The sequence below is a fragment of the Poecilia formosa genome, unplaced genomic scaffold (assembly GCF_000485575.1).
Source record: "Poecilia formosa unplaced genomic scaffold, Poecilia_formosa-5.1.2 Scaffold134, whole genome shotgun sequence".
Taxonomy (NCBI): domain Eukaryota; kingdom Metazoa; phylum Chordata; class Actinopteri; order Cyprinodontiformes; family Poeciliidae; genus Poecilia; species Poecilia formosa.
In genome coordinates, this window is record NW_006800073.1 from 1,505,134 (window position 1) to 1,517,235 (window position 12,102).

Consider the following 12,102-nt stretch of genomic DNA (forward strand, 5'->3'; position numbering starts at 1 on the left):
CTCCCTGCAGGGAGGGCAGAACGAAGCTCTTCAAATAACAAGCAGAGCCTAAAAAGTTACACCCATGTAAGAGCAGCACTACTTCAACATATTTTTACTCAAAACTAAAAGGTAGCCATTACTCAAGCTCAGATTAACTCGTCAAAATATAAAACTTATGTGGAAATGTTTGTATTTTGAAATATCAAAAGTGAAAATATTTCAGATAAATAACATGATTACAAAATCAGGCAAAAGAAACATGTTTCCAAATCAATTTCTTTCAACTTAAAACTTATGAAGCTTTAACAAAAGTGTGTGCGTCTGGTGAATTTATAAAACTAATGAAACTTTTCAGAAACTGCAGATGTGTCTTTGGCAAAGTTTTTCTCTAAAACATGTTTATTCTTAATTTAGTGAAGTTGCTCGCAGTGGGTCAATAATCCACAAATCTTGGTCAAGTAAAAGTACAAATACCCCTAAAAGTAGATTTGTTACCAAAAAGTTACTCAGGTAAATGTAACCAGTTACCGTCCAGCTCTGAAAACAAAGTCTTACCTGACTGCCGTTCGCTCTCAGGACAATATTCTCCGCCTTTGCTTTACTCTTGGGATACGCCATGGTGTGCTTCACTTCATATTTTGTGTCTTCATTTCCTCTGCAAAGAAAAAAAAGCCACATTTAAAACTCTGAAAATCATCTCCTTTTAATGTAAATTATCAGTCGAGTGCTGCTGGGAGTTTTCTCTGCACTTATATTCATGGAAACATGTCGGATGAGCAGATAAAGTTCCTTTGACCCTTGGCCTGAATGAGAAAAATGCATTTCAAGCAAATTCCTCAGTAGCTGCGAGTCAAAACGAAAGTTTGCACGGATTGATGAAAATTTTCAGAACATCCATCCTGAGTTTCTGTGCAACCCTATGACCTGCTCTGAGTTTGCGTTCCTGAATAAGCGCACGTCTCTTTCAGGGCGAACAAAGCCTCGTTGTTTCCCCCTGACTTCATGTTGCAACCGTCAGGGGAAAAGCTGAATAATTCTGATGTGATGCTGCCGGGATGCAAGGCGGAGAGGTTTGCTGCAGCATGTTTCGAATGAAGTAATCCACCTCTTTTTATAAATATTCTGACTGAGTTTTATCTTGCGACTGCGATCCATCACCATTAACGTCATGACCTCACCTGCTGCAGCCAAACGCAGCCAAGCTTTCTTAAATATCAACATACCAGGGAGGAAAAACAAGAAGCCTGTTTGATCCAGAAGTTAACTCACCTCAAAGACCACAACGGAGAAAAGTAATAACTTAAAACTTAGGTTATTACTTCAGTAGATTAATTATTACTTATCTGAACTTAGAAAAAAACAAAGCTTCTGTGTCTCTAAGACTCTTGTTTTCTTTAGATCTTAATGATTTCTGTTGACTTTTGTTGCTGGAAATGTTTCAGGCTAAATGTTAAACACAGAAAGATTAAGTTTTAAATTGACTGCTGGAGGACAAAATGCCGTTTCGAGCCATGACAGAATGCTGGATTCAATTGAAAGGCTCAAATAAAAAAAGGAGCTAAACTACGGTTTTGAGAGCGGCCTAGTCAAAGTTTGGACTTATTTCCAGTTTTCTAAGATACATTGTCAAGTTCAGGGGTCAAAAATTATTATTATTTTTCATTGGTTTGTATTTACTAAGGTCGTCTTTGATAGATATACAAATTTGGTTCATGATTTCAAGCCAGCTGTGTCCAAAGTGTGGCTCGAGGGCCATTTGTGGCTCTTGAAATGATTTTGTTGGGCCCCTTACCAGACGTCAACAATAGTAAAAAATTTGCAAAACAAAACAGAAAACGACCAATGAAGCTAAAAACTTTGGAAGTTGAGTTTCATCTTATGGATCTTTACTGATATGCAGATTTTGTTAACATTTTTGTTTATTGTTGAGCAGTTAAAACAAAAATAAATAAATAAAAGAATCAAACTAATTTTTGAATTTTTATCTTGATACATTTTGTGGCCTGTCAGTAGTTTCAATTTGCTATATCTAGGAGTTTTTAAACATTTTAAAAGAGTAACTTTACAGGAAGTACAGCCAAACACTCGCAAGATTTTTTTTTCTTCTTTTTTTTTTTTTTAGAACACATTATGAAAATGCACTAAAAATAAAAACATGAGTCAGATTTTGCAGCTATATTTACATGACACAGACCTGAAGTTCCCTCTTTTTCAAGTCAACCTCATCACATTGTTTTTCATTCCAGAATCAGCAGGATGGAAACTAATCACAAGGTCTGACGTCGCAGAAACCCAGACCTGTTCGCATGCATGTTGGTTGTGGTCGGCTAATCACAGTGCAGGACGTCTCTTCCTAAAATAATGGTGACGTGTGCAGACGGCATGTCATTTAGTCACACCAACCCCAGGACTAAACATTCACCCTCCAAATGTGAAGTCAAAACAAAAATCAAAGGCATCCAGTGCAGCTGGAAATAAACCGAAGCTGGTAATTGACGGGAATGTTTAAAATAATAACTAACGCAGAGATGTGACTGTTGTTGCATGAAGACTTGATGACGGGTGACGAATGTTTCCAGTCTAAGCCCCAGACGGCGTCTGTACAGCAACGCTAAATGCCAATCATACACAACATCACAGACTGCAGACTGCTGCTTTCATGTCTCCCCTAAAAAAATATTTTTGGCACCAAAATTGTAAAGTAGAAAGTTCTAGTGGGTGAAAAATACGTGATTTTCAAACTAAAACAATAAACTACACATGGAACATTTTAGGTACAGAAATTAGTTGGTGTGACTTCTGCAGAAAATCAATCTGAAATTCATGAAAGATCCAAAATATCTTCACTTTTGTCTTATTAAAAATTAAAAAAGGCTTAGAATTTCTTATATTTAATTTCTTTTTGGGATTAAAGTATTTTTCATTTTGAAGACAACTTTTGGGTTAACTCTCCAAGGTTATTTTGGGTTTCATCAAGATTATTAATGTTCTTAAAGGGAAGACATTTTAAATGTCCAAAATAATTAAACAAAACAACAAATAAAATGAATTACAAAGTGAAAAAAAGGGCTTGTTGTGAAAAGAATGAAGACTTTTATTGTCTTGGTTTTGGTAGAAAGAGAAAAACTATAAATCAAGCAAATAGAAAATGAGGTCATTTTAACTCATCATGTAAAAAACTGATTTATTGGTTATTGTGACAGGAGCAGGCGGGCCGGATTTGGCCCTCAGGCCTCTAGTTTTGCAACACTTTCTCTGGTTTTCTCATAAACAAGAAATATTCATCTATAACTTGTGAAATGCCTGGTAAAATTTACACCAGTCTTGAACTGTAGTCAGCGGCCCCACAAATGCATTCTGAGGACCACAAATGGCCCCCCTGCCACACTTTGGACACCCCTAAATGAAGTTTGCAGCCTTTCTGATGAACATCTTTCATAATTTGTGTTATGATCGTTTTGAAGCCACCCAGTCTTAATCATATCATGTCCTTCCCTCATGATTTACATTATTATTGTTTTATTTTCCCAGAAAAACAGGAAGGCGACCGGACAACATCTGGATTAACGCCATGTGGAAAACACATGGCAGAAAGAAGAGAGACAGAGGGAACATCAAAGGAGGACTGTTTCAGTTGTTAATGATGAGGAATGACGTTTACCTCTTGAAATGATCGCCCTTCACGTTGGGTCCAATCACTTCCATGCTGCTGGTGTAGACGAGGCGCTCGACGCCACATTCCACACATGCTCGGATCACGTTCTCCGTTCCTGACGGCAAAAATCAGCCAAACTTAGAAAGAACATTTAACTTTCACTCAACATTAAATAAAGCCTTACTGAAACAAATGAGTGTCTCTGTTCTTCCCAGATGAGAAGCTAAAAGCAGATTAAAACGCGGTCTGGGATCCACATGCTGACTGGAGGCCTTTTCCCCCTCCTTTGTGCTAAAACTAAATCTGGACTCCATTATCGAAGTCGGACAGCCGTTGGAAAGAAACACGAAAAATGACGACAGGAAACAGGAAACCTCTTATTGTGGCATTGAAAACAGTAGATTTATTATTACTTATCTGATATTTTGCAACATTGGACTCGGGTTCCTCTGTTACATTTTAAATTTTCTTTGGCAGTAGATGACGAGATTAAAATATAGCAGAGTTGATTTTAAAAGAAACAAGCTTATTTTATGCTCCACAACCAGATCCACTGCTGCCAACTCACCAGGTCGTTGCTAGGTAACCAAAGAATGACTGGGTTGCCAGGCAACCAAAGAGTGAGTGAGTGAGTTGATTCCAACAGAGTCCTGTGCAGTTCAGTGAAATTATTGGATATTCTAACCAATGTATTATATATATATTGTTATTTATTGTTAAGCTGAAATCAAATATTTATTTTCCTTCTCACTAAAATAAAAGATGCCAACGTGGTTTTTATAGCTCCAAGACAAAGAATTTAACTGCGACCCAGGACTTTTGAATCTGAAAACCAGAGAGGCATTTTATCTCTCAGGTTAGAAGGAAAGAGTTAACGAGAAGCAGGAGCTCTGGGGTACCAGGAAAGATTCTCTGAGTGTTTGTCATTCCTTAAAATCAAAACTGAATGAGAAACCAGGTTGAGCCACTTCGCTTAATGAAATAAAGCAAAACTGAGACAGAATCAAACCTCACCGTTGTGTTCTCATGAACGCGGGAATCAGTCATCTAATTAGTCAACTCAGGATGAATCTGTTGTGTTATGCGCTGCTGCTGCTGCTGTGCAAAGGGGGGATTCATAAAGCCCAGTCAGCCAACAGACAACAAAAGCATGTTTTGTCCGTTTTGTTGAATCCAAAGCCAAACAATAGAATTGAGTTTCTTTCTTTATGAATGAGGCGTCTCGTGTTTGAATTTAGCCATCCTACTTTGGTGGACTATTTATGTGCAACAGACACAAAGATATTCCCAGAAATGTGTTTTCAAAGATAAGGCTGACAATAATACTAAATACTGTGTTTGTGCCGCATTGTTGGACACAAAGACAGATGAGTCACTCTGTGGGATTTATTGAAAATAAAACAAAAGCAGAAACTACAGACTGTACAATTTTAGAGAAAACCTTTGTTTCTAGTTTCAGTTACTCTCCTACAAACAAATTCTGTGTGTTTCTAGAAGCATCGACTTCTAGAAACAGAGAATTTTTGAATTATCCAGACTCCAATAAATATTAACTTATTGCCAAAAAAACATCTGGGAGGATTTTTTTGTTTGTTTGTTTGTTTTAAGCGCTTGGACAGAGAGAATGTTTGTGGTTTCCTAAGAAGTAATTTGCCAGATTAAAAACCACCAAGCTACTAGCAAGCAGTTAAAGCTTCAGTAGTAGAAACGTCATTGAACCGCAGAGGAGTGTTTCGAAATCCTGATCGTCATGGAGTGTGGTTGCATGTTGTGAATGTTTTCTTTAACAACTTCCTTTGATGTTGCGCTAAAATTGGACTTCACTACAACTGAACCTGCAAGAGCTTTTCCTCAGAAACGGTGCGCAGGAAAAATAAAAGCATCAGCAGAGGCAGGTAGTAACTAGTTGTTACTCTTGTACATTTATTTGAACTTTTTGGGAAAAAAAGTTGTTCAAGTAAATTTACTCAACTTACCTGAATTAACCAAATCACCTTTGGTTAGTTTTCAACATGGAAAATTAACCAAAGGTGATTTCCCATATGGTTACTTTTTACTTTCACTGTGTGAGTAAATATATATTAAAGTAGTTCTATTTTTACTTTAGTGCCATTTTTTTGTACTCTATCTACCTCTGAAACATGGCAAACATGGAAAAATCATTTCCTGGAACCTGGTTACAGTATAGAAACAAATCCCAACATTAAACCAGTGATATGTTCCAGTTTTTAGGGAACTAACTGGAAAAATATGTGATCCAACTTCCTGATAGTTTCCGTTTTGATCCCGTCACGGATATGCCGTAAAGGATGTCACTACCTTTGGATTTCTGAGGAAATCCACACCTCTGTGTGGATTTCCTCAGAAATCATTTCCTTTCTTCCCGTTATCACTCAGATCACGCCACCTCCGGGACGTACCTGTGACGTTGACGGAGTAGATGAGGGATGCTGGGATTTTGTGCCAGACATCCACCAGGCTGGCAGAGTGGATTACAACGTCGACCCCTTTGGTGGCCTCCAACACGCTGTTGTAATCTGTGATGTCTCCTTGGATTAAAGTCACTTCCACCTCATCTGCATAAGAAACAGGAAGCAAATGCACCCATTATTGCATGCAAGGAAACAAAATGTTTTCCAAAGAATTTCAGGAGATAATGGAAAAAGACATAGGTGGGATGCTAAGGATAATTAAGGCTGTTTGTCAATAAACGTGTTCACCTCCTTGTTACAAAATTTCCATTCTTGCTTGCTTACAAATGCACATTTTCCAGTAATTGTTTCCTTATCAGCTCAAGAGGAAATATGTCTTCTATCACATTGGCTTTTCTTTTGAAATGTGAATGAGATATGACGGCCATCAGCTGAACTCGCCCTGACATCAAAGTTCATTATTGCGCAATGCTGTTTTTAGTTGTACTGAAATAAATGACGTAAAATCTGACTTCTATGCAGCATAATCTGGTTCCGGAGGCTAACGCTAACCGCTAAACTGATTAATTTCGACACTAATAAATCCGAAATCCGCAACATGTCCAGTCAAACACGTCACAGAAATGCACGCTAACGCTAAATTTCATTCGCTTTTAATTCACATGAAAGCCGATGATAGCCGAAAATAATGTATTTTGGAAAGAGGAAGTGTTTTATTTTGAAGAGTGCTTCGTCGTATCCGGTTTTGTCTTCTGTTTTGTGTTGCTAGGATACAAAAAGCCGTTATTCAAAAGGTAAAAAGGTACCAGCCGCATGTTAACGATTACAGAAGCTTTCACTGCGTAATTCACGTATTTTACACAAAAAGATCACTCGCCTCCAACTTCACAAATGTTGATTATAAATGGAACGTAAATATGTTTCACTTTACCTTGTAATTATGTACAATCATTAAATAAAATAGATTTATTTACGTGTAAGTCACAAAAACGTGCAAATAATGTAAAGAATTCGTAATCGGGTAAAATGTCAGATTAAAGAGGCAATAAAAACTAAAACTCTTATGTAATTTTCAGCAAGCCCTATTCTTTCTTTTGACTGGAAATGCTTTTCACATGCGAGGATTATTCATTCAAAATTCAAATTATAAGATACTTAATTGATCCCAAAGGGAAATTAAATTAAATTCTTCTTGTATTGATCATCATTAAAGACACATAGCCTCCAAACTCCACTTCCCCAAGTGAAATACTTTAAAAGTTAAGACAATGTTCACATAAACATTTTCAAGCAATAAAAACAAAAAAACTGTTATATTGATTTTGTTTCTATATTGTGGTTTTGACTGGAAATGCTTTACATGTTCCGTTCATTTCACATGGGAGGATTATTGATGGAACACTGCCTCCAAATTTAGTTTCCCATGTAAAATATTGTGTAAAAACAACAAATTAATAGTGTAAAAGTTAATAAAATAATGTTCAAATAAACAAAAGCAACCTTGGAGTTTATTTTAAGACGTATTGTGTTTTGGTCCATCTTGTAGATTTCGTCTGTGAGTGAAGAAGTGTGTTATCATTTTAAGAAAGGTCTTGAACTCCTGGTTTATCTTTGCTCCCATGCCTCGTCCTTGACTTGCTGATATAATCCAACGCAAGCAGAAAACAGCCAGAAAGGAAAAGGACTTTTGGACCTCAGCTCAGAGAATCGGTTGCAAATGTTTTACCAGTTCAGACCAGTTTTAAAACGCTGAACATACAAGCCAGCATTTCATTTTTCCTTCATCAGCCTCAGCACAGGGCTGACAGCAGGTAAAACTGCTGATCAGTCATCTGTTATTGAATTACACTCAGGAAGCACGACAGGCGTCAGTCACATATCAATTATTAATTAAACCCAAACAAAGACGGAATGGCTCATTTATTCAGCTACTCAGGGAGGCTATTCATGTTATCAGGAAGCATATGATGCGAGCAGACAGAAAACCAAGCATAGATAAGAGATTAATTATATATTATCTATGCTCATATGATGTAAGAAGGAAGTTGAAGCTGCAGAAAAATAAAACACTGCGCACCTTTTAAAACAGAGGGGATATTTATGCCAAATTTAATTTCTACACGCAAGAAAAACCAATAAATGTATCTTTTGAATAAAATGAGGATATTCAACTGAAAACCAAACAACTGAACATTTTGATATTTGAATGTACAGAAACATGTTTATTTTCAAATCTGCTTAAATCATTAAAACGCAATCCAGTTACTATACATCACTGTAAAAGCCAGCAGACTAAAAACGAAGCACCTCTCATGTTTCAAACAGGATTACTGCGACAGAGAGAAAAGAAAGAAAGGTCCCTGCTCTTACCCGTCTTCCTCTGTTCGTGAAACCCAGGATATATGTGCTTGTCAAACACCCGCACCTCCGCCAGCTTCTCCTCTTTCTCTAGCAAAACATCGAGCAGGTGCTTGCCGAGGAAACCGCAGCCTCCTGTGATCAAATAGACGAGCGTCCTCTTGTTTTCTTCCATGGTGGAGGAGAGACTGAGCTTTCTGTGAGCGCTCACCGCTTCTGCACGAATAACAGCTGACCGCTGGCGGAGGTGCCTTTATGCAAGCCCCGCCCCTTTTTGGGCGGGACCGAGCGGTGCTGAACACCCATATGACGTGTACAAATCGCGGTTTCTCTCATAAATTCATTTTAGAGTTGGGTAGTAACATTTACCTGAGTAACTCTTTAGAAAAAAAATACTTTGTGGTATTTTTACTTCTTTTACTTGAGTAATTTTATTATGAAGTAACGCTGCTCTTGAGTAAAATTTCTGGATCCTCTACCAACTGAATGAAAAACAAACATGTTTTAACCAAAAATTCAAATTGTTATAGTTTCTTAAGTTTTTATTGAAAGAAACTGATTTTGATTTTTTTCTTTTTTTATATATTCTGTTACTTATATGAATTAGTCATTTTGGTTCTTGAAATACCAAAATTTCCACTTAAATTTAGATTTTGGTCTCTCTGCTTATGTAATTTTTAAATATTAGAAGACTGATAATTTGACCAGTTACTCAGTTTTTGAGTAGACTGTTTACCAAATACTTTCTACTCTTTGAGTAATTTCTTGAATGGCTACTTTTTACTTTTACTTGAGTAAAAATATGTCAAAGAACTTTTCTACTCTTAAGTAAATTTTTTGGGTGCTGTACCCAAGATATCTGCTTCAAGCATAAATTATTTTTTTAAGAACTGGAATGATTATGACATTTTAAATTTTGTTGTGCTTTATTTGTGCACAATGACATTAAAATGAATTCCTATTCTGATATTTTATCTATAAAACAACTGACAAACAAGTTTTAAATTCCTCTGTTTTGGAAGTTTTTATTGGAAACTCAGACAAGTTTCTTTCTTCTGTTTTTAGCCTTTCTAATATTAGAACACCTGGGAATGCTTCATTCTCAGGTGTTAATAAGTCATTAACTTTCTGTTGAGAACTGCAACATGCCTCAAGGAGACAAGCAAATTCATTGTTGCTAGGAAACCAAAACACACTAGTCACGTAACCGCACAACTAGCAGGAAGGCAATCATTTCAGTCTGTGAAGGTAAGAAGCACATTGGTAAAGTTTTTTTTAACTTTCTTAAAAAAGTTTCTATTGAAAGTGAAATTAGGTTTCTTAAGAAATGTGTTTTAGATATTTTTAAATTCGTATGAGCTGCAACAGTTGTCCAAAAGCAAAAACATATTAGAACAAAAATCCCTCACAAACGGGACAAATTGTTCAAAAATGGAAATGACTACAAAAAACAACTAACCCAATTCTATAATTTTTTTGGAAAAATAAGCTGAACCTGACTGCACTACTAGGATCGACATTACATCCGTTTGATTCGACTGAATTAACTTTATTGTAAAGTGTTAATTTCTAAACATGTTATTTTTTTGTAAAAATGTTTAGATTTATAAGTCTCACTTTCTTATCCCTAATAACTAAATGCAAACTGATCCACACATGAATTCATGACCAAATTGAGCTCAGATGAAGAATAAACACCAACATCATAATCATTCCTCTATTATCTTTTTTAAAACTTTATTCCACTGAGATTATTTCACTTATCACTTATAATTTCCCCATAAGTGAAATAATCTCAGTGGAACTAACACTTTTTCACAAATATTAAGGAATTATGGACCTAAGAAAAACTCATTTCTTGCTGAAAAGTTACTTATAAGGTAATTTTGTCTTATTTCAAGTGTACTAAGATATTTGCACTGGAAACTGGACAAAAATACTTGGTAAGGTTTGTGTGTTTGCAGCACAACAAACGATTATGCAGGTATGACTCAGAAGCAGCGGTAACCACTGTTATTAAGACCAAAGACAAACAGACGCGCACTTTGAGGAGTGCCTTTAATAACAAAGTTATTAAAGATTATATGAATTGCATAACTTCCCAGTAGAGAGTATGACAAAGTTCATCTCATCATGACCTACAAAATAAAGGTGATGCTGTTTTTAAAATGTGTAGCTGGGTGGAGCAGCTGTTCCAGTCAATGAGCTGCTTGTTTCAGGATCAAGGCAGACACAGATTTAGGTTTCTTTTTTAAGCTCAACGTGAGTCGGCATCTAAAAACTGCAGCTGAAGTAATACCCAGTGCACCTGGTTTCCTTTTACTGAGGATACAGCTCAGCTTTATTTTACTAGAGGGAAAATCTATGGAAGAAGATTAGTGCCACTAAAAAAACAAACAAAAAAAACAGCCTGACTTTAATCTCAGAATTCTGACTTTTTTTTTTAAATCAGAAATTTAAAAATGTTTAATCTGAAAACTCAAATCTACCAAACAAATTTGGGACAGGCTTTCAGTGTGGGCAAAGTGAACAGCTAAAAATATTATAACAGGAGGAAACATTTAAGTGATTATTTTTATATACTAGCAACATATCTGACATACACCTAGGAATAGTTGGGTTTTTATTTATGTTACGCCCCCAAGGTCTAGGGGTCCAGGGGCAGCAACATAAAATGTGTCCAGAGTAACAAGTGGAATGTAAAATGATTTATTGCAAAAGAAAGTTTCACAAAACAATATAATTTAGCCCCAATTAATGCAAAACAAGAGGGATTAACAAACTCAAGAATGTCAGGTGCAAATTAAAGTTACAAAATGTCCACACAAGTCAATTCAACGTAAACTCAAAGTAACCCAAAAAGGGAGAAAGGGGAAGGGAAAAAAAAACCCACACACACAAAGGGCACAAAGGGAGTACCAAGCTTCTAGCTTGACAAAACAATCAAGCTACTCAGCAGAACAAACAGGCACAAAATGGTTCAGAACTGCCACAGCAGCTGTCCAGCCCCGACAGCACTGGCATCCACCTCCAGTTTGAAAGGTCGGGTCAGATCAGATGGAGCCAGGACTGGTGTGTGGCAAAGATGCTGCTGCTCAGGTTTGGGTGTGGGATAACCATTTATCGCCACAGTGTTGCCATTGACAGGAGCAAGAGAAGGACTAGAACGTATGGGATCATTTTTTCCTCGACTACCAGCATTATTAAGCTCATCCACTTTTAGTGGAGTTCTCACTGCAACTCGAGCACAAACAACATTAAGTTTGGGTGCAGGTCGGGGGTGGTACGATTGCTTACTTTTATTCCAATCTGAGCTTCCTGCAAACGATGAAAACCATCGACGCTTCAAGAGTTTCTTTTTATTGGCTTGTTCAGCACTTACCACGTTCTGGTCACATCTTTGCAAGGTTTCATCAGCTGGAACAGATGACAAATGTCTAGCTAGAGGGGCAGATGCTTTCTCCAAGAGTGGACCAGGCTCCTCCCGCTCCACCAAATCTGGAAGCAACGGAATGCAGTTACTTTCGGTTAGCATAGCACCCCCACTAGAAAATGGAGACAACACAGAATCAGAAATGGAAACAGAGTCTGAAGAGTCTGGGGTTGTCTGATTTAAAGGACTGTCTAAAACCCCCAGACTTGGAAGTAAACCTCCAGAAATGTCGTTCCCCATTA

General features: G+C 36.9%; 1 protein-coding gene across 1 annotated transcript in view; it reads right to left on the reverse strand.

Annotated features, from left to right (window-relative positions):
* hsd3b7 (hydroxy-delta-5-steroid dehydrogenase, 3 beta- and steroid delta-isomerase) overlaps positions 1-8,690 on the reverse strand; it is a 17,367-nt gene extending 8,677 nt beyond the window's left edge. The window contains exons 1-4 of the mRNA XM_016676397.1: positions 8,440-8,690; positions 6,058-6,213; positions 3,644-3,752; positions 457-637 (exon numbers count right to left, since the gene is read on the reverse strand). Of these exons, the coding sequence (XP_016531883.1) occupies positions 457-637; positions 3,644-3,752; positions 6,058-6,213; positions 8,440-8,602 (609 nt within the window). The 5' untranslated portion in view covers positions 8,603-8,690. The remainder of the gene's footprint in view (positions 1-456; positions 638-3,643; positions 3,753-6,057; positions 6,214-8,439) is intronic.
* Between the last annotated feature and the right edge of the window lie 3,412 nt (positions 8,691-12,102).